Here is a 20,400-nt window from a genome sequence, read left to right on the forward strand (position 1 = left end):
TTTGAACCCTCATCTTTTTGTCTCGTGTCCTCAAATATGTTGTGCCCTTGGTGGACGTAACAGCATAGACAATTCGCTTTTGCACTTTGAAGAACACCTGCTTGCTTCTGATGATTTCCTTTAGCTAACCAATGAGTGTTTGCGTTATATGACTCATCCAATTACACTAGTTTTCCCTAGATGTGGATGGAGCCAATGATCTGCATTGGATGGCGCACATGACGTGAAATAAATATTTATAAACATTAAATCAGGGGTAACCAATTAAAAATCACTGGGGTCCGAATTAAGAAAATCATCAACCAGTAAAGGTCCGGAGACATTTTTAATGATCTGTTACCTCAAACAGAATTTTACACTGAAATAAAATGAGGTATTTAAGCATTCATGTTATACACTGAATTTTTAAATAAAATAATAAAATAGAAATTGCCAAAAATTGCATCCTGTGCTAGCTCAGAGGAGTTGACACTGTATTCCTGTATATCCATCAGTTAAAGGACAAGGGTCAGCAAATGCATATTCTGCCCTGTAAAACAATGACAGCGCAATTGACACTGTATGATCTGAAGCCTCATTTGGAGATTTTAAACAGGCCTTTGAAAAACTTTGATAATTTGCTGCTGTAATATTATAAATTTGTTGGAATAAAAAGCTAGCAGATGTGCAAATCCTTCTCTGTCAGAGGGGCTTCAGAGAGATCAGCTGACATAGTCAATTTTTCCAGGTTTTATGATTTTTTAAAAAACTTTTATTCTTTAATCTCTTTTTTCTCTTTGTTTTCTGGCCATTCTTAAACAGTAGCACACAGGATTTGCTTATTAATATGGGGGGGGACCTGTTTTCATTATCCTTTGCAATCTTTGCTGATCATCTACAATGTGCTCACCTATTGCACATTCAATTCTGTTTTTTTTGCCATGCATTTTAGTGCCTATTTGGTGTTCTGTTTAATTGCAGTTCTAACGAATCAATATTGCAATGATTTAAGCTTTATATTAAATTAAAGGACAAGTTAACATTAAGGCTTTAATTTTACCCTAACAGATAATGGGAACACTGGTGAGGAGGAAACCCATCAAACAGAAAGTAACAGCGAAGCTCTGCGTTCTGATGGAGAACGACCTGAAGAGAAGAACCAGGGTATGGAGGAGAGGAAAAGCAAGGCCTTAATCATGCTCTCCAAACTGCAGGACAGCAACCCACGTCACAGCAAAAGCGGCAGGGGCCGCTCCAACTTTGAGGACTGTAAGTTTAATGTAAACAGTTAATTCATTTCTAATTCTGAACTAAATAACGAAGCCAGCACTGTCCAGAGATTCAATTACACTAGCTACATTTCTTTACCACAACCAAACTAATAACAAGGTGGGAAATCAGTGTTTTAAAAATATCATAATATCAATATCATGTCAATATTTTTCCATCTACCACCCCCTACTGATACTATTACTATTAAAGCTACAGTGTGTAATTTTCAGCGACATCTAGCGGTCAGACTGCAGACCGCAGCAACATGAACATCTCCCCCCCACCGCTCTCACCCCCAACAGTACGGCGAGCGTTACGGGACAAAATTTCTTCCACGACGTCCACATCACCTACCCTCTCAAGTGATGAGGTTTGTTTACATAGATAATTTTACAGATAGTATTTCATTAGTCTGTGTAGGGTATAGATTTCATGTAGACTTAAGATAATAAATATACCCGTTATTTTTTCTACATCGTTGTGACGTTTTGGTGAGCTGCTTTGCATGGTGATATAAACAGACGAAGTAATTGTAGTCATTAGTTTAACAGCGAGATTGTGTTCGCTGGAAGAATATATATTCCCCGTTTACAGAGTCCAAGTCATTTTGGTGGCACGGGGGTTACAAGGCGAGGAAGAGGGCGAGGGCGAGGGCAGGGAGGCCGTGCAGCTAGGGCCAGGCGAGGGAGGGGTGCCAGCGGGGTGAGAGCAGAGGAGGAAAGGCTTGAAGATCTCCAAAGGAGCCGGAGAGAAGTAACCGAGGTATATATCCAGAAAATTATTTTACAGAAAATTACTGAATCATTACCTATGAAACGTCAGGGACGTTGCTGAATAAGTATACTGGAGAGTAACAGCATCATCACGCAGCAGCATGTTATTGTTTTAGACAGGTCTGAGCATCCTGTACTCCAAAAACTGCAGTGATATTAGACAATTGTGTGTGTAGGATTAATTACCTGTCCAAGAGAAAACTGGCAACTTGAGCGTCACTTTGAAAACCTTTTTCCTCCATCAGTGACTTCCATCGTGTAAATGCCGTGCCAATGTTGATCCGTGTTTCTTGCCGTTTCTTGTCACGCTTGCGTTTATTCTCGTCGTGTTTCCGCTTCTTAGATGACGGGGGTTCGTTGTCCGCCGCTTGTCGTTGTGATACAGAGTAGGCATGATCCTCCATTCGTCTGATGTTTGGCCACACAGTGCCAAACAGTTTGCAAAGTCACTCACGCCTGCCGCCTTGTTCACCTTTCTTGTTACTGAGGCGCAGTATACCTGCTTCTTCTTCTTCTTTGGTTTCAGACAGACTAAACGCTTCTCAGGCATAATACTGCCATCTACTGTTCAGTACCGTCTCAGTTCATCTCTCTCAACTTGCCGTAGTTATTTTTGAGCGTCATGGGAGATCTCGCAATCGCTAGTTTGTTGCCTCTGCGCTTGCCGTAGCGCAAAGATGTCTGCCCCCATGGCTGCGAGACCCGCTCCTATGTAATTATAAATAACGAATTCTAAGGCAACGCAAATATTATGGTTAAAAGGCTGAGCTCATAGGTGATGATAAATAACATAGTTATGTATAATATATTAAATTTCTGACTTTATATGCCTGTAATTATTACACACTGTAGCTTTAAGAGTAGTAGTGGTGAAGTGGTGAATTGTACACCTTGACACACAGCAGTCAGTCAGTTGAATGCCTTACAAAGTCCCTTGCAGGACTTTTTACAAGTTGCAAATTATTCCAGATTCCAGTTCAATCCACACGGTTTAACACACCCAGATAGCACTGCTAACAAGCCATAGATTATGTTTGCATTGCTTATTCACATTAGAATGATTATCCTTTAGATGCAAACCATGCACCACAACATATTTTTGCAAAATATTTGAACATAAATTCGCCGAATATAAGAGGAACATCCTAGTTTGGTTTAAAGAAAGCCTTTTAGTTTTATTATAATTTAGTTTGTTGCAAGGATTTTACAATTTGAAGAAATAGAAAATTACACCATATGCAAACCGTGACAAGAATGTGAATGACAAGGAAGGGCTATACATACTGCTTGCATCATTTAGATAGTTAACATTGTATTACTTCTTGAGCTCCTTCAGTTATTTACTGTAACAGGTAGACATTTTGGCCTACCTGTTATACCGGCCCCAAGAGTTCAGTACCAGTCAGAGCCTGGTTTATTTTTCATTTTCCTTTTTATGTTTTCCTTCTGTTATATTTGTATGCCACTTTCCCTCATTCTTGCCTTTTCTTATGTTCTTACTTGTTTTATTTGTTGCCTTAACTTGTTTGTGTCCTTTCAGTTCTCCCTTTCTTTATATTCTTCCTTCCATTGTCCTTAATTTATTGGTTGTTTTTGTATTTCTTTCCCTCAGTCACTTATTTTTCTGTTTTCCTATTAATATCTCTGTGTGTTTATTACCTGTTATCCTCTATGAATTTCTTCCTGTCGTCTTTCCTTTTCTTTTAGGTGCTGTAATCGTGTATGTTTACAGTATATGCCAGATTAGAGGGACCCTTCATCCTTAATTTTCACGTTTGTAATCCCTAATAGGTTTTTATCCATCGTTTTCTATGTTTAACTTAAACTCAAACTCTTCAGTTAGGATTATATGTCTAACCAAGGCCCAAGTTCTACATTATTTTCGTCTGACTTACTATAAATGACAGAAAACCATCTTCTACATCGGCAAGTTACAGTAATATTGCTAACGTAATTTAATGTCTCATCTTCCTATTAGCCGCTTCCTTTACCTTCTGTTTAAACAACTTATGAAGAAACTCAAACACATCGATGTGTTCACCAGTCAGAACGCAGAAAAATTAGCCGCAATTATGCCACTTGATGTCAGAATAGCCTTTATTTCTAAAACAGCAGCAATTTCAGCCTCTAGTTTCCATCAAGTGGCTAATTTCTGACAGCGCTGAGCCTGATGGCTGCAACACTAAGACCAAACACTGAAGATCACTGCTGAAGAGGCCGGCCCTCTGTATGCGCCAGTTGGGCCAAACCTATCTGATGAATGGGACTGATTGCACAGGTTGACAATCAGATTATTAGGAGGCTGGTGCTAGTTATTATTTTTTTGGTGCTATTGGTCTTTATTTAGAGTTTTAGAATAGAAATGGATAGAGAGAGAACTAAAAGACCCTAAGGTCTGGAATCAAACCTCGGAAAGCTGAATGGAGCAACAGCCTCCATGTTTGTTAAGGAAACACAAATGCATGGTAAATGTGTCTATAATATAAATTTATCAGTTCCTCAATTTTAGATATTTTGCTATTATCAAAGAAAAAATATGATGCAGTGTAAATAGTGGTTTAAGCATTGCTTACTGTACAGTTTTATGATTGCAGCACAAAATCAGATATTTCTAATCATTTAAATCTTCTTCTATCTGAAGTCTGGCATTCTGAAATGATCTGATGATAAATAAATAAAAACATGATTACTAAAATATTTTTGTGCATCTGAATTTTCTACCTGAATATTTTGATAGGACATAAAGAAATTATTTAATTTATGCTTCCCTGAATCTAAATAAATGATTCAATCAAATTCTGCTTTAAAATGATAAACCTTTTTGATTATATTTCCATAAAAAATCAAAATGAATCTACCATCTCTTTTTACCTGACCAGATGTGTGTATTTGCTTTAAAGGTTGATCATTGAGTCATTTTTACAACCAAGCAGAACAGCACAGTCGTGCTTCAGCTTCCCTGAGCTGTCTCAACAGAGTTACTAAGCTACATATGAAAATATTTGCTCAATATATTATTAGGTTTTCTTTGGTTGTTTATAGTAACTCATACACTTTTTAAAATACATTTGTAATGATGTTTAAAAAATCTTCCATTGTAACTTTCTCCAAAAACCCTGTTGGTGAAAGATTTTACAGTTTTACCCTGTAGAAAAATGAAATATATGCGCAACAGAGGATGGCAGGAAAAAAAATATGAAGCAGTAATATGACCCAAATATTAAACTAAATGTAGAGTAAAGCCAACGGCTAACAGGTCCCATATTGGCCCCATTAGTGACCTTAGTGGCCCAATTTGTTTAATTGTTCTGACTAAAACTAAGTCTATTACCATCAGCCCAAAGGTAAAACATATTTAAGGAAAATGGTTGGAAGATTAAAAATATCCAGTTGCTTTTTTCAGTTAAGTCTGATGGTTGATGCTTTCAGCCAATAAAAGCCCTAATTTTAATTTCCTCAGTTTCAATTTAATTAAAACTGATGGGCTTTAAATCTGCACAGATTTAAAACCTAAATGTCACTAATAAGAGAAAAATAATCTAGGGTTGAGGTTATTTGCAGGAGATGTAGAATCTCTTCATGTGTTTAATTGAGGTGGTATTTTTAAATCTGGCCATTACACAATCTGTAGTTTATTTTTGCCTCTGATTGTTCACCAAGCCCCTTTCATTTGGTTCATTAAAGTGCTTCTGTCTTTCAATCCACCGTCTGCCACCCGTCCAGACTCTTGTGGCCCCTCATTAGGCCCAGAAAAGGACTCACTGCTTTTAATTGGTCTGGTTTCATCCAACACTGACTGCTTGCCAGTGGATTCCCTAAATTCTCTCCCCTCTTCATACACATCCACATGCCAGTAGCTTCCTGAGCTCGGCCACCCATCTTCCATTCAGGACAGTGACCTTCCAGGTCACCATGAGTTAGTGGGAGCTGCCATGTGGCTCGTGTTTGAAGTCAGCAGTCATTCATGTAAGGAAGAGAAAGAGTAAAGTGTGTATGTACCCAAGGACAAAGAGCAGATTGAATCATTTGCTCATTACGAGGTGGTTCAAAGCTGCTGCCTTCATGGAGGAACAGTGACCCATGAATGAGCTGGTCTTTGATTCCATTTCAGTGACCCTACAATGACTTCTGCTATCTTCAGTGATTTTCAAGCTAACATTATGATGTTCTTTCACTTAAAAAGTCAACATGACCATGCATCCATTAAATTAGGTTAGGAACCAATAAAATAAAGAATTATTTAAAATCTTGATGAGTTTATTCATGGATGAATGTGTCAAATGCCATTTTTTACACATCTACAGATCCTCATTCCAACTATTATGAAATTGCTTCAGGACTAAACTCAGTCTGCTGTTGTGGGTTAAGTGATATACATGAAAAAGTGATGATTTCTTTGTATATTTGTATTTTTAGCATCCACAAAGAATTGTATCTAAATTAGGTGTGAAATTGTTGATAATTAATGTGAATATAAACAAAACCAGTAGTCTTTGTTAGATCTAATGATGAAGCGGAAGCATCCAGCTAATGGTTTAGCTCGGAGGTCTTCAACAGGGGGACCGTGACCCCTTGGGGGTCCATGGAGTTACTGCGTGGAGGTCGTGAAAGTTTTTGTTGATTAGAATTCTTTTTATATTCCCTCTTGCAATTTATTCCACTAATTGAAATGTCTTTAAATCCACAATAACATGAATTCATCACACTGTAGTAAACAGATAAATGGAGGCAGAAGATGTCTTTCACTCATCAATGCACACATTCAGCAACACACAGGAGCTCTTTCAAACTGGGCACCGTTTAATTCACAACACCTGTCCCATCAACCAGGAATCAGAATCAGAAATACTTTAATAATCCCAGGGAGAAATTACTTTTGTTGCATGACTCCATCTGTAATAGAGTGACTATAGGACCAGTTTGATATAACACAATTTCTTACAATATATATAAAATTAGGGGGTCCCCGCTCAATCTCGCCATCAGTTTGGGGGTCCTTGGCCTGGAAAATGTTGAAGACCCCTGGTTAAGCTCATAGCTACTGACTCTGCTTCTGGTTGTTTACATCAGTTTGTGTCAAAGAAAGCACTTTACTTACAGAAAATGTCATTTTAAACTTTATTTTTAGAAACTTTCACTGTGTTAACAAGCCCAAAATTTACCTGATCTGGTCTTAACCTTGATTGAGATCAAAATCTCTGTTTACTAGGACACTAAATATTCTAAATATAATGATCCGATCATAATGTGTTCATACATATACCAAGCATTCAATCAGATTAAATCATTTAACTGTCTAATTTTTCAGAAAAATGGCATAAAAACATCTCGCTGACGTTGCACACATACAGAGTGGAGATTTTTTTAACCTAAAGATTCAAACGGATGTGCATATGGACGCCAATCGGAATGACAAACAATCACCTCCTCTTTCAGAATTAAATTTCTTTTCGATCAGATTAGAAACTTCAATCTGACATGTTTACATAAAACATTTCTAACTGATTAGGCCTTCAATCTAATTTTTAGTGGAGATATAAACATAGTGATTGATTTGTTTAAATGGAATCCAGGGAAGAGATTTCAAGAAGGGATCGATGAGTTAAAACATTTTAGGGTTAGTATTGTGAATAAGCTGGAAGTTTTTCTAAGTTTCATTGATTTTCCAAAGAAGAATGTTTTGCAGTTTGTTTCCCCTCCAGCGGGAAGTGAGAATGTTAACAAGACTCTATCTATAGAGGAGGTGGCAGCCTGGTGGTTAATGCATAGAGCTTTGAATCCTGAGGTTCTGAGTTGGAGCCCCACAGGTTGCTGCTCAGGGTCCTTGAGCCAGACCCTTAATCCTAGACTGCTCCTCTGGTGCCGCACATTAGCTAGCAGACAACAAAATAATAACTGTTTTTTTATGGGGGAGTGGCACCCTAGTGGTTATGGGATAGAATCCTTGAAATCCTGAGGTTCTGAGTTCAAGCCCTACTCCCACGGACCGCCACTCTGGGTCCCTGAACAAGACCCTTAACCCCTTATTGCTCCTCGGCGCCCCACAATGGAAGCCCACTGCTCCCCAAGGGGATGGGTTTAATGCAGAGGTAAATTTCTCCAGTGTGAGATTAATAAAGTAAAATTATTATTGTTATTATCTCGATGGATTCATGAGGTTAAAAAAGGACCAAGTTTCTAAAAATTTAGATCATATACAGTAAAGGAATCAGATCAGGTTATTTTGTATGTTGTTATGAAAAGAAGAGGAATGCAGGGAATTAAAAATATTTTTTTTAAATTTTGATATCACTGATCTGTTGATGTTAGAATTTCTTAGTATCATTGCAAAAATATGAATTACCTGTCCAACACTAACCTAGAACTGATAAAACATGCTAACAGTCATGTAGGAGCAGGTAGAAGTCCTCAGAGGAGCGCATTGATCATGTGTGAAAAACCAGGAGCAATATTTATTCTCATACTCGTACTCGTCGTCTCCCGCTTTATCCGGAACCGGGTCGCGGGGGCAGCAGACTAAGCAGGGACTCCCAGACTTCCCTCTCTGCAGACACCTCCTCCAGCTCTGTTGGGGGAAGCCCTAGGCGCTCCCAGGCCAGCCGAGAGACTTAGTCTCTCCAGCGTGTCTTGGGTCGTCCCCTGGGCCTCCTCCCAGTGGGACGTGCCTGGAACACCTCCCGAGGGAGGCTTCCAGGGGGCAACTGAAGAGGATGTCCGAGCCACCTCAACTGACTCCTCTCGATGTGGAGGAGAACCGGCTCTACACTGAGCCTCTCCCAAATGACCGAGCTCCTCACCCTATCTCTAAGGGAGAGCCCAGCCACCCTGCGGAGAAAGCTCATTTCAGCCGCTTGTATCTGGGATCTCGTTCTTTCGGTCATCATCCAGATTTCATGACCATAGGTGAGGGTAGGAACGTAGACCGACCGGTAAATTTCGAGCTTTGCCTTTTTTCGCTCAGCTCTCTCTTCACCACGACAGACCGGTGCAGCGTCCGCATTATTGCAGTAGCCGCACCGATCCATCTATCGATCTCCCGCTCCATTCTTCCCTCACTCGTGAACAGGACCTCAAGATACTTGAACTCCTCCACTTGAGGCAGGGACTCTCCTCCAACCTGAAGGGGACAAGCCACCTTTTTCCGGTCCGGTCAATATTTATTCTTTTAGATTGAAATCGCTATTAAATCATTCTGACTACTATCTGCTCGCTGCTCCGCCAAGCACAAAAACTTTGATACTTAAACTCCTTATTAAACCTAACATCCGTATACTCCTAAAGTGCAAAGCTAATGTTTGTTGTTTTTGTGGAAGGTTCCTAGTTTTTCTCTGTTAAATGTAAAAAAAAAATGAGGCTGTGGTTTCCATTGTGCTTCGTCAGGACAGAGCGGGGCTGTGCAGAGACACGAGGGACTCGAGGTTTGGTGATGAATATCATTGCTGATAAGTTGCACCTGTCGCCTTGGAGCCAACTCCACCTCAACCCCACCCTGCAGCACAGGCAGTGGCGTAGACTAAGGCTAACAGTTGTTTCCAAGCAGTAAAAACAAAAATAAACAACCACCAACAACAAAGCCAAGTCGATTTAGCAGAGATGAGAGGATGTAGGAGTAAAGGTACATCCTCCTGAACACAAAAACGCCTCACACTGAGTGTGTGTTCAGGTACAGTGCCTTTATGCAACTCCTGTTTGCTCAGCCTATGGTCTGCAATCATGTGTTTACCAGCAGGCCAGAATAACTCCAAACAAACAGCCTGTCTATTGATGAGCGGCAGCGTGGAATATGCCCGCTGCATTCAGAGACGGAGGGACAGCAAAGTAAATCTGTCAAAGAGTCCATTATGTGGTGTCCAAACAGAGAGCGCCCTCCACAATGGCCTTATTAATGGGACAATGTCAAGGAGCGGCACGGCGATAATAGCGGATGATTTTTCTTTGTGAGGTTATCTCTGGAGATCTGTTCTCGCATTAAAGCAGATGATGGGCCCCTGGGGGTCATATCAGCGAGGATCAGAGCTGATTGGTACAACATGTGTACGTGTGTGTACAGTGAGCGTAAGCTGTGGTTTGTGGTTAGGTGGATGGCATGCGGCCAGAGACAGGAGTGTGGCTGTTACGTGTGTCTTTGTTTGTTTTCCTAGCAGAGACTTACCCCCCCTCCACCCACTCAGCACACACACACACTCTTCTGTTTTATAGAGAAAGTCTAAAGAGGTGGGGTGGAGAGTTGTATGCTTGTTTCAGGAAAACACTGGGTGCAGGAGAATGCTTCCAAACACAGTTATCCCCCTATCATATTGTGCCGATTGATGAGAGGTCTGCCAAATTCTGCACCAATTACATTTATTTGCTTCACCAAACCAGGCTGATAAGACCTCCTCCTAATGTTTGTCCTTTAACAACAACCTAACAAGCTAATTTTCCTTCATCAGATCCTTCCTCAAGGATCCACTTTAAAAACTGAAGTGTTCTGCATGCTTTTAGGTCAGACTGCAGAACTGCTGATTTTAAGGCTTTTAATTTAAGGATTTTAAACTTAAATACTAAAACATATATGAATATTCATAAAATTCCTGTTCATATTGTCTGAAAACTTTGATTCCACCTCACTTTCCAATAATTTTGGACACATCACTCTGAACAACCAGCTTCTTTAGGGATGACCTTCTGTGGTTTATCCTCTTCGAAGAGGTTATCAGTGTTCAACAGCTCTTCAGGGCAGGTGTTAACCAAAACAAACATTAAAATCCTTTCTTGGATTAGAAGCGTGTTATTTTTAAATTTTCAAAAAACTCCTGCGAGTCATAAAGATGTAATTTAACTAAACCTAAACCTCAACAGAAAAAAATGAATTCTGGAAATGTTCCATTCTGTGTGAATCTATATGTTTGCAGTGAAATTAACCAAATAATTCCTTAATTTGTCAAGCTGCACTTTTAGTTTAAGTAATTAGTTTAACTCTTTAGCACTTTAATTTCTGTTGAAGATTAAAGATTAAATTAACCCTTAGCTGTCCAGCTGATTGTAGGAGCTCCATCTTTATTGGCTGTATCAATTGACTGCAGGATGTATATTGTTGCTCTTGACTTGATTTTAAAGCTTCTTCAGTACAGTAACCTAAACATCCATCACTCCTTTGCTGCCATGGTTTTCAGTCTGCAGAGACTCTTCTAGTGCTCCTCCTGGTGGCCTCCTCTAGTGTTGTTTTCCATCTACATTTGGCTTTTCAAGATAAAAACATATAAATTTGATGTAAAGGTTAAATTGACCGATGCAGGTTTTTATCTGTATTCTGAGTTCTTCCCTTTTTTCACTGCATTAAAGCAGCAGATCCACTGGATTATCATTAATGATAAACCATCCCATAAACCCATTTCTTATAGACTTTATACTCATTGAATTCACTTAATCTTTCTGTATGTGAATGTACTTTTTGTGTGTATGTGGGCCATACGCTCCATCCTTCTTTGGCTATTAAAAAAGGGGGTCACCTCCTCTCTGCTGCTCAATGCAATCTTTGTTGAGGGAATTATGTGACACCACATACAGTGTGTTGATGAGCATGTAAAAAAAAGTCTGGAATTAAGCGGGAAAGAGCAAAAAACAAATGAACACTTCAAAACACAAAGAGTTCCCTGTGTGTGCTTAAGGGTCATGTTGTTTTATAGGTGCACGTATAAAGTGTGTCTTTGATTTAAAAATAAGCAACCTCTTTTAGAATTTTAGAAAATTTCGGTTTTTCATGTTAAAAGGGACAAAAAAATCATGTAAAATACAGCTTCTTTTTTTTTTTTTAAAGGAATGTAAGTTATCCATATTTGATTTAATTTGACTACAAATCAACAATTTACACAAATGTCCTTTCCAAGCTGATTATTGACTGAAAAAACAAGCCATTACAATAATAAAGGTGCAATTACAAATTACTGTCTAAGAATAAAAATTACATTAGACATATTTGGGTTACATTAAAAAGTATCAATATACCCAAGATCCAGCTAAATTAACTATAGAAATTATTTTTGTTAGTGGAAATAAAAACGTGCTGAGATTAAAATCCAATTTACAAATTATAGCAAAACAGTTTATCAAAAGGTTCACAGCATATAATATCTGAAACACTTTTAAGAGGAATATAAAACTATTCTTTAAAGATGTAGCACGTCGCTCTGACATTCGGCCAGACTTAAATAAATTGAGGGATAAATTTGATATAGCTCATTGTTTTCGGGGCAATTTAATAATCAGCTGTTGGAGTGATGCTTTTTGCTGTTAGCTCTGCTTTAAAGTGATTTATCTTTCCTCTTAATGCAATGTTAAAACCAGAGGTGGACAATCCAGGTTTCAGAAATAAAAAGCCTGCACAGAGATTACTTCCAATCACTTGCATCTCAAGCTTCACAGCAGAGGTTACATTCATCCTGCAGCCAAACACAACATATCCATTCCTCTCCAAGTGTTCGATTTCTCATGCCTGTCAGAACAACTAAGTTCTGATGTTTTTTCGCCTGCAAAGAAATCTAAATGGTGCCTCTTCTACATGGGGCTCTAAATCTGATATGTATCTCAACAACTTAAAACTGACTTTAAAAAGCGTTATATATGTACCAGCCACTTACCATTTACATAGTTGTAAAACAATGTCCTTCTGCGTATTCTGGTTTAGTTAGGACCATGAATTATCCAGACAGGAGTCTATTAATGACACATTAAGTAGTAGATGTGAATGGCCATGCAATAAATAAATAAATAAATAAGAGCCAGAGAAGTGTGCTCTTTGTAAATAAAATGATAAAATCAAAGGTTTCATTTATACAGCCGGAAACAGTCTTGATGATGCCAGAAGAGACACCCCCGATCTGAGCAATCATGAAGTGCTTTTAAGTTTCAAATAACATTTAACTTTAATAATCCAACTGCTGTAACAGCGCCGATATTGTTCCATGATGTCATTTTGAGTGGTACAAAAAAACATAGTTGACAATGGAAGCAGTTGCCTAGCGGTGCTTTTTAAGGACAAGAAAAAGAAGAAAAGGTAAAAACTTAAATGGAAGCAATAGCTCCAATATTTTTTCCAATCAGGGTTAAGATACAGCGAAAAATGTAAGCATTGGACCTGGGGTCTAAAAAAAAAGAAAAACAAGGAATAAAGTGAATGGCAGACTTAAATACATCAGAGGTTACAAGCAGAAGTGAATGTGGCTGAGCTTTGACTCAGGGGGAATCACATTTAGCCTACTTTCTATAAAAGAAAAAAAACAGGTGAGAAGAGAAGCATCAAATCATTGAAACCTGCACATACTGAAGCAAAGGGACCTTAGATATGTTGGACAAGGTGAAGGTAAATACTGAGCTGGACGAATAACATCTTAAGAGACATTCTTTTGCTTTTAAGCCTTTTCATAGTGTTTGGAATAGTATTACCAGCCAGTTAATGCCTTATAATAGAAATCAAAGAGGTACAGATTGGTGTTTTTATTCATCTACTTCTTTTTCTTGTCCAACAGGTAAAGATACATTGAACATTGCCTCCTAGAATCTGATCTGATTCTATCTGAATCTAAAGCTAATTTGTAACCCCTGTCCCTCGGTAGGCTTTCAGGATTAAGACAGATTCAAAACAAAGCAGTTTCCGAATATTTCAATCATTTTCTACGAAAAATACAGGAGAAAAAACTAAGATTATATTATTTTAATTACATTACACTAAACCTGAGATTTTTTTAACATTTATTAATGTTCAGTTAAACATTAATTTGCAGATCTGATCACTGATTTAGACATGTTTATCAAAACCAATAGAAAAACAACTATATTGACATTTATCAGTCTGAAAACGATTAAATATGGACTTCAAGCAGCAGGACACAAGGTGAAAACATGCCTAAATATTTTCCAACTAACACGCTTAGATTATTTACAATAATAACAAGGTATGAAGCGACATCACACAAAAATACAATACTTAGAAGTTGCAGGTGCCAGATGTGACATGGCATGAATAGCGCTGCCCCCATAAAAAGGAAAATATGAATCATGATCGGAGGAATGTTCTTCTCAGACGAGCAGTTTTCTGTTTTTCAGTTGCGGTTTTTAAAACGAGGTCCAAGTGTGTGTTAAATGAGATGTGACCTGCTGCTGTTTGCAGCCCGCAGACGGACGCAGGAGCAGCGAGTCTGAGTAAACAGGAACAAAACATAAAAACAAACGCCCGCTGAAAGCATGAACCTCCCTGCTCATCATCATCATCACAGCTCTATTCTTCCTCTCTCAATTGCAACTGAATCGCCTCGGTCTCATTACAGATTACAGCCTTGGAAGAGTGACTCTCCCCTTTCTCTCGCCTTTCTCCTCACAGCCCCTCTCTTGATTAACATTTTCTGCTAGGCTTCACACCAAAGGCCCAACCTGCGCGCTTTAAAGGCAGGGTGGAAAAAAAGCCATCAAGCGCTGGAGTGGAATCAGATAAGGCTATCAGGCAGGAGGCTTTGCTGCCTGCCTTTGTCCGTCTCCTCCACCCGCCCTTGCTTCCTCCACCAGTCTCTCACTCCACTGCACCTTTTGTCTGACTAATTCCCTGACGGATCGCTACCCTCTGCCTGGGACCACCTCCAGAACCTCTCTACTGGGTGTGAGGGACCCTACACAGCTGCAGAGAGAGCAGAAAGGCCTGATGTTGAGAGCAGATCCTGATTTAACATCGGTTCAAATGAGCAGCAGATAAAGCACATTCTTCTCAATGGAATCTCCAACATGCCAATTCAAAACATCACTGGCTGTTTGGTTCTTGTTAAAGCTATTAAAAATCACAAGAGTAGTGTTTCAGACCTAGGAATGACACATTAAATGACAGCTAAACTCTTTTATTAGTAACTACAACAAATACAAAGAAAAAAAATACAGTACTACCATTTTCAACTGAATGTCTGAAGTCACTACTGAACTTTAATACAATCTTTTTCTCTATGAAATGTTAATTAGTGTTATGCCGATGCCATTTTTTGGCCCCGATACCCGGCTGTGCAGTATTGGCCGATACCGATATCATACTGATACCATCTGTTTGAAATTGATGTGTGTGTGTATATATGAAGAACTGCATACTACTTGGATGTAAAATAATTGCCATCATGGCTTTGTCAAGCTGCTGCCTACCTTTGTGTAGCAGGAAAAAGACTAATACAAAGTGAATCCAGTAGAACTTTTTATTGCCTACCTGGAATGGGTGACAATAGTTGAATAAACTTTTGGCTCTCAAAATGATATCGGTGCTCCGTTTGTTAGTACTTGTCAATACTGATACCACCATTTTAATGCTGGGTCGGGCCCGGTACTGGTATCGGTATCGGTGCAACACTAGTGTTAATTATAAAAATCTTCAGTATTATGTTTTAAGTTTAAGGTATAGTGGAGGATCTTCTCTTTCCAGATGGATCATCAAAATAAGTGGTCCTCCTGATTGTCAATCATTCAGGTGATATGTTTAAATAAGGCCGTCCTACATGCTCATCCTTATTTTGAAAGTAAGCTTTTATAAACGATGCAAACAGCAACTTTTAAACAGCGTTGCCAAGTAGAAATGGGCTCATGCACGCTCTCATACGTGTTTAATAGGCATTTCCTCCTGGGAGTGGGTACAGAGTTGTGCATGTTCTTTTTTTAAGTGGAGATGGCGGGTCATTTCAAAAATTTGCGAAAATCCTCCACTATACCTTTAGTTCTATTTCTCATGCTTTTTTTTTATTTTTTTTTACCCCCTTTAACACAGTGGAAACTCGAGGTACGTATTGTTATTAGCTCAAAAAGGTACTTTATATGTTGAAAAATTGTTAGGAAATTGGATTAAAATCTCTCTCTTACCAAACCTGGACATTACTCAGAATGTGTAATAAATATATAATAAGGACAATGTAAATACTGTTTGAAATAATGATGAAGTGTTTAAAATATATAGATTTATTTATAAATGAATTACTGTAAGCATTCGTTGAAATTCTTTGGCGTGGGGAAAACAGCTTTTATTGCAACTTCTGCAATGGATTCTCAACCAACAAAGGTAGACCAGTGGCAAATGGGCCTCATTTATCTAAGCATATAACAGCACAGTTAATAATACATAAGGGAATTTAGTGTGCTCACAGAAGCCTTGCACTTTATCCAACAAGGTGCACACCTCTGTGGTGTCTTTCAAATTTAGCACCTCCTTCGTTGTTTGTTTCCCTGCAAAGACCAAGACGAGACGGAAAACTAACCAGGAGAAAGACTAAATGACTAGCAGCCAGAATATGCTTAATAGATGTATCAATGACAAAATTAAAGATATGTAAGGATTTCTGTGTCCATATTTGTGTTTCTGGCTGCTGAAACCCAACACAGGTCAACTGCCAAGACTTGCAGATGTTTAGTGAACTGCAGCTCTAACATATTTAAAATGAGGGGAATCTATTCACTGCCTCTAACAAGGCTTCAGTTCACTGTGGCAGACTGACCACTGATCCAGCCACCAGGGAGAAGTCAGAGCTTTAGATCCCGTCACGTTAGCATGCAGGTTGCACTGCGGCTTCACGTTTGCCTCGTCCCATCTTGGACATTTGCAAACAGATGCTATGAAAGCAGCCTGCAGGTTTTTGATCAATCAAGCTTTAACAAGTCAAGTTGACTGGCTGCGAATGTAACATTTTGCATGTGAAAAGACGAGGCCTGGTTTTGATTAGGCCTAAGCTGATAAATGGCAGATTCAAACAGGCCCCCCTGCTATTGCAGAGAAACCCCAGAGGTCCAGAGGTTTAAGTCCAGACTGATATCAACTCTGTTGCTCTTCTTTTTTCAGCAAAGCCATGAATAGATCCATTATCCAGCAGATTCATTCTCATCTCCTAAATTGAAGTGGCAGCAGCTTAAAAGACCCTTTTTAAAGCAGCCATTTCTTTCCTCCCTCCCAAATTTGCCTTAATGAAATATTCATGCTCTGTCTCAGTTTGCCCTCCTCTTGTAATCTTTTATTTTGAGGACTTTTTTATCAGACAGACGGTGAAATAAATTTGCAGTTTTCCACACATTTAGCATTTTTTTCTCATTAGATATATTTATGGACAATTATAAAGATTTTGTATCTACCACATTCCCTCTATTACCTGATTTTCTCAGGCAGTTATTTGAGTATTTCAATCTTTTTTTAAGCATGATGTCAAGGTTAACAATTTAAATAATAATCCACTCATGTTGTAACAATTAAAAAGTCATTATTTTTTAATAGTGGGATATTATATGACTGTAACCTTTTATATGAACTCTGTACACGAGTTTGAATTTAAAATTATAGTTACAAACTGATACATAGAAACTATGGTACAAATACTGCTGAGGGTAGGTGGGCTGCATTAAGTGGTACAGAGAGGAAAATGTAATATTAATATTACAAAAGGGCATATTTTTTCTGTGGTTTACAGCTAATTAATTAACAGTCCAAAGGATAAGTAATTAAATCATATTTATATTACTATAGCACCAGAACTGTGTTTGGGCTGTTTCAACATATTCTCATTATCAGTTCGTATGAAATCGTACGAAAAGTTATGCACACTATTTTGTACGTTTTGGACGTTTTCCCTCAAAAACCCACATCAGTGCGCATGCGCTGGCAGACAGAAAAAACCCCCCAGAAAAACAGTGCAATCATCACTTATTCATGTCTCCAACTACGTTGCTTGCTGTTTTATATCTTAGGGTTATGGTCAGGGTTAGGGCTAATTGTAATTTATATTCTATGTTCGTGAATGGTGCTTCAGATGTGCATGCGCATACAACGAAAAAAACGTCCAAAACGTACGAAATTACGGTGCATAACTTTTCGTACGATTTCATACGAACTCATAATGAGAATACACTGGCTGTTTTGATGCAGTTTAGCTTTTAAAGTTAGCAAAAATAATTATTTTCACTTAAGCCTTCAACCTGTATTTCAGATCCAGTTCCAACCAATCTATTTAAGGAAGTATCCTCTATGATTTCCCCCTTCATTTTAGATGTGATTTATCTATTCCTGTTACAGGGATATGTACCTCAGGCCTTTAAGGTAGCTGTAATTAAGCCTTCCCTTAGGAAACTGCCTCTTGATCTTTCTCTTGATCACTTATAATAATAATTGAACTTTATTGATCTCACATTGGAGAAATTTACATCTGCAGAGGGCTGCCATCATGTGGTGCTCAGGGAGCAATGTGGGGTAGAGGTTCTTGCTCAGAGAGCCAGAGTGGCAACCTGTGGGGCCCGAACTTCAAACGTCAGGATTCCAAGGTCTATGTCCTAACCACCAGGCAGACACTCTCCCCTAAAAGCAAGCATTTTTTAAAATAGTTTTTGTGTTTTTTCTTAAGGCTGCCAGCTACAGTGCCAGAGGTGCAGTCTGGGGTTAAGGGTCTTGCTCAGAGAGCCAGAGTGGCAACCTGTGGGGCTCGAACTCAGAAGCTCAGGATTCAAATATCTAAATTCAATTCAATTCAGTTTATTTATATAGCGCCAATTCACAACACAAGTCATCTCAAGGCACTTTACAGTTCACCATATCATCCAGTCAAATCGATTCAAAGTTTTCTATCTAAGGAAAACCAGTTGATTGCATTGACTCTTGATTCAAATACAATCCCTCACACTAAGCATGTTTGTAGCGACAGTGGAGAGGAAAAACTCCCTTTTAACAGGAAGAAACATCCAGCAGAACCAGGCTCAGTGTGAGCACTAACTACTTGGCTGCCACCTCCCCTTATAGACCTATATCTAAAATTTTAATCAAAGCAGTTGCTAATCACGTGGGTGAACACTTGCATCATAAAAATGTTTTTGAAGAGTTTCAGTCTGCTGTCATCATAACATTGAAACAACACTGGTGAAATTCACTAATGATATTCTCAGGGCCTCAGATAATAGACTTAAGGCAAATTCATTTTACTATAAAAACTGCTGTCTCACTCCCCCCTTGTACTTCTAAGCAGTGGCTTCTCTGCCAGAGGCCTGGAAGATTGAGGGTACTTTGTAGTATCTTAGTTGTCCTTTGAACTCCACGCTATTGAACTGAGATCTCTGATGTTTCTGCAGGTGCTTGTTGGAGCCACTTCTCCAGTGTGGGGGTTACTGCCCCACCTATAATGACCACGGGCACTACAGTTGCCTGAACCTTCCTGGCTTGGTATTTTTTTAATTCCTTTTTTTTTTTTCCTGATGTTTGCATTATTTTGGATGTCTGCTCATCAATGATCACAATGTCTGGTTGGTTGGCAACAACCATTTCATCTGTTTGGATCTCTAAGTCCATCAGGATCTTAACTCTTTTATTCTCCAACATCTTGGGAGTTTGCTTTCATTTTGACCTGGGTGTTTCCAGGTTGCATTCTGCACAGATGTTTCTGTACACTAAACCAGCCACCTGCTGTTGATTGCCTGGACCTTGTCTTTTCCATAGAGCTGATTTCTAGGAATTGGCCTTACTTGTTGCAGCTATTTAGCTGTTGCAGCTTTCTTTGTAGCCTCTTGTGGTTGCCATTTGCCTGTGGTATTCCAAGGTACTTGTAGATATCTTCTATATTTGCTATTCCCCATTCTGGAAGTATGATCCCTTCAGTGTGGAATACCTTCCCTCTCCTTGTCCTCATTCGGCCACATTTCTCCAGCCTGAATGACATTCCGACGTCCCTGCTGTTGATTCTGGTGGTGTGGATCCGCGAGTCAATGACTTGTCCTATTAGCATACAGCTTGATCTCCGATAATAAAGTAAAAAACTTTGCTGTTATTTCTGATCAGGAACTTTCATTTAAATCTGATATTCAACAGGTTTCTAGATTTCCTTCTTTAATCCCTGGAGTACTGCTACAATTAGCAATATCTTGTCCATGGGTGATGTTGAGAATCTAGTCCATGCATTTGCTACTTTGAAGCTGGACCATTGTAATTTTTTTACTGTCCGGAAGTCAACAAACTGTAATTAAAAGCCTGCAGTTTCCCCTATTTTTCCTTCCCTGAATTACTTTTCTTCTAAATATGAATTAAGTAATTATTCCATGATTTATTTACCTATTGTATTCTAGCATAGTAGTATGGAAACGAAAAGCAAACTAAACCCCTTTCAAGAATTCAGGACTCTTCAAAAGCCTGCGATTAACCAGGAAACCAGTCAGTTTAAAGTATTTGTACCAAATTATCATTATTATTATTAAGTACAGTGATCAAAGTGTCAGCTGTAATTCCGTCAGTAGTTTATAGAGTTTATACACTCTGTTAGTGAGGGTGTATGTGTGTAACTGAGCCTTGAATACTTGCTATCAGTGTATCAACCCTCCAGACCACTCAGGTCTTCTGGCTCCAGCCTGCTCTGCATACCTA

General features: G+C 38.8%; 1 protein-coding gene across 1 annotated transcript in view; it reads left to right on the top strand.

The window, feature by feature from the left end:
- Positions 1-20,400, top strand: part of LOC107085388 — a 93,080-nt gene that overhangs the window by 58,179 nt on the left and 14,501 nt on the right. The window contains exon 11 of the mRNA XM_015375679.1: positions 1,048-1,248. Within this exon, the coding sequence (XP_015231165.1) occupies positions 1,048-1,248 (201 nt within the window). The remainder of the gene's footprint in view (positions 1-1,047; positions 1,249-20,400) is intronic.

This window comes from Cyprinodon variegatus, unplaced genomic scaffold (genome assembly GCF_000732505.1).
Source record: "Cyprinodon variegatus isolate N-32 unplaced genomic scaffold, C_variegatus-1.0 Scaffold7, whole genome shotgun sequence".
Taxonomy (NCBI): Eukaryota; Metazoa; Chordata; class Actinopteri; order Cyprinodontiformes; family Cyprinodontidae; genus Cyprinodon; species Cyprinodon variegatus.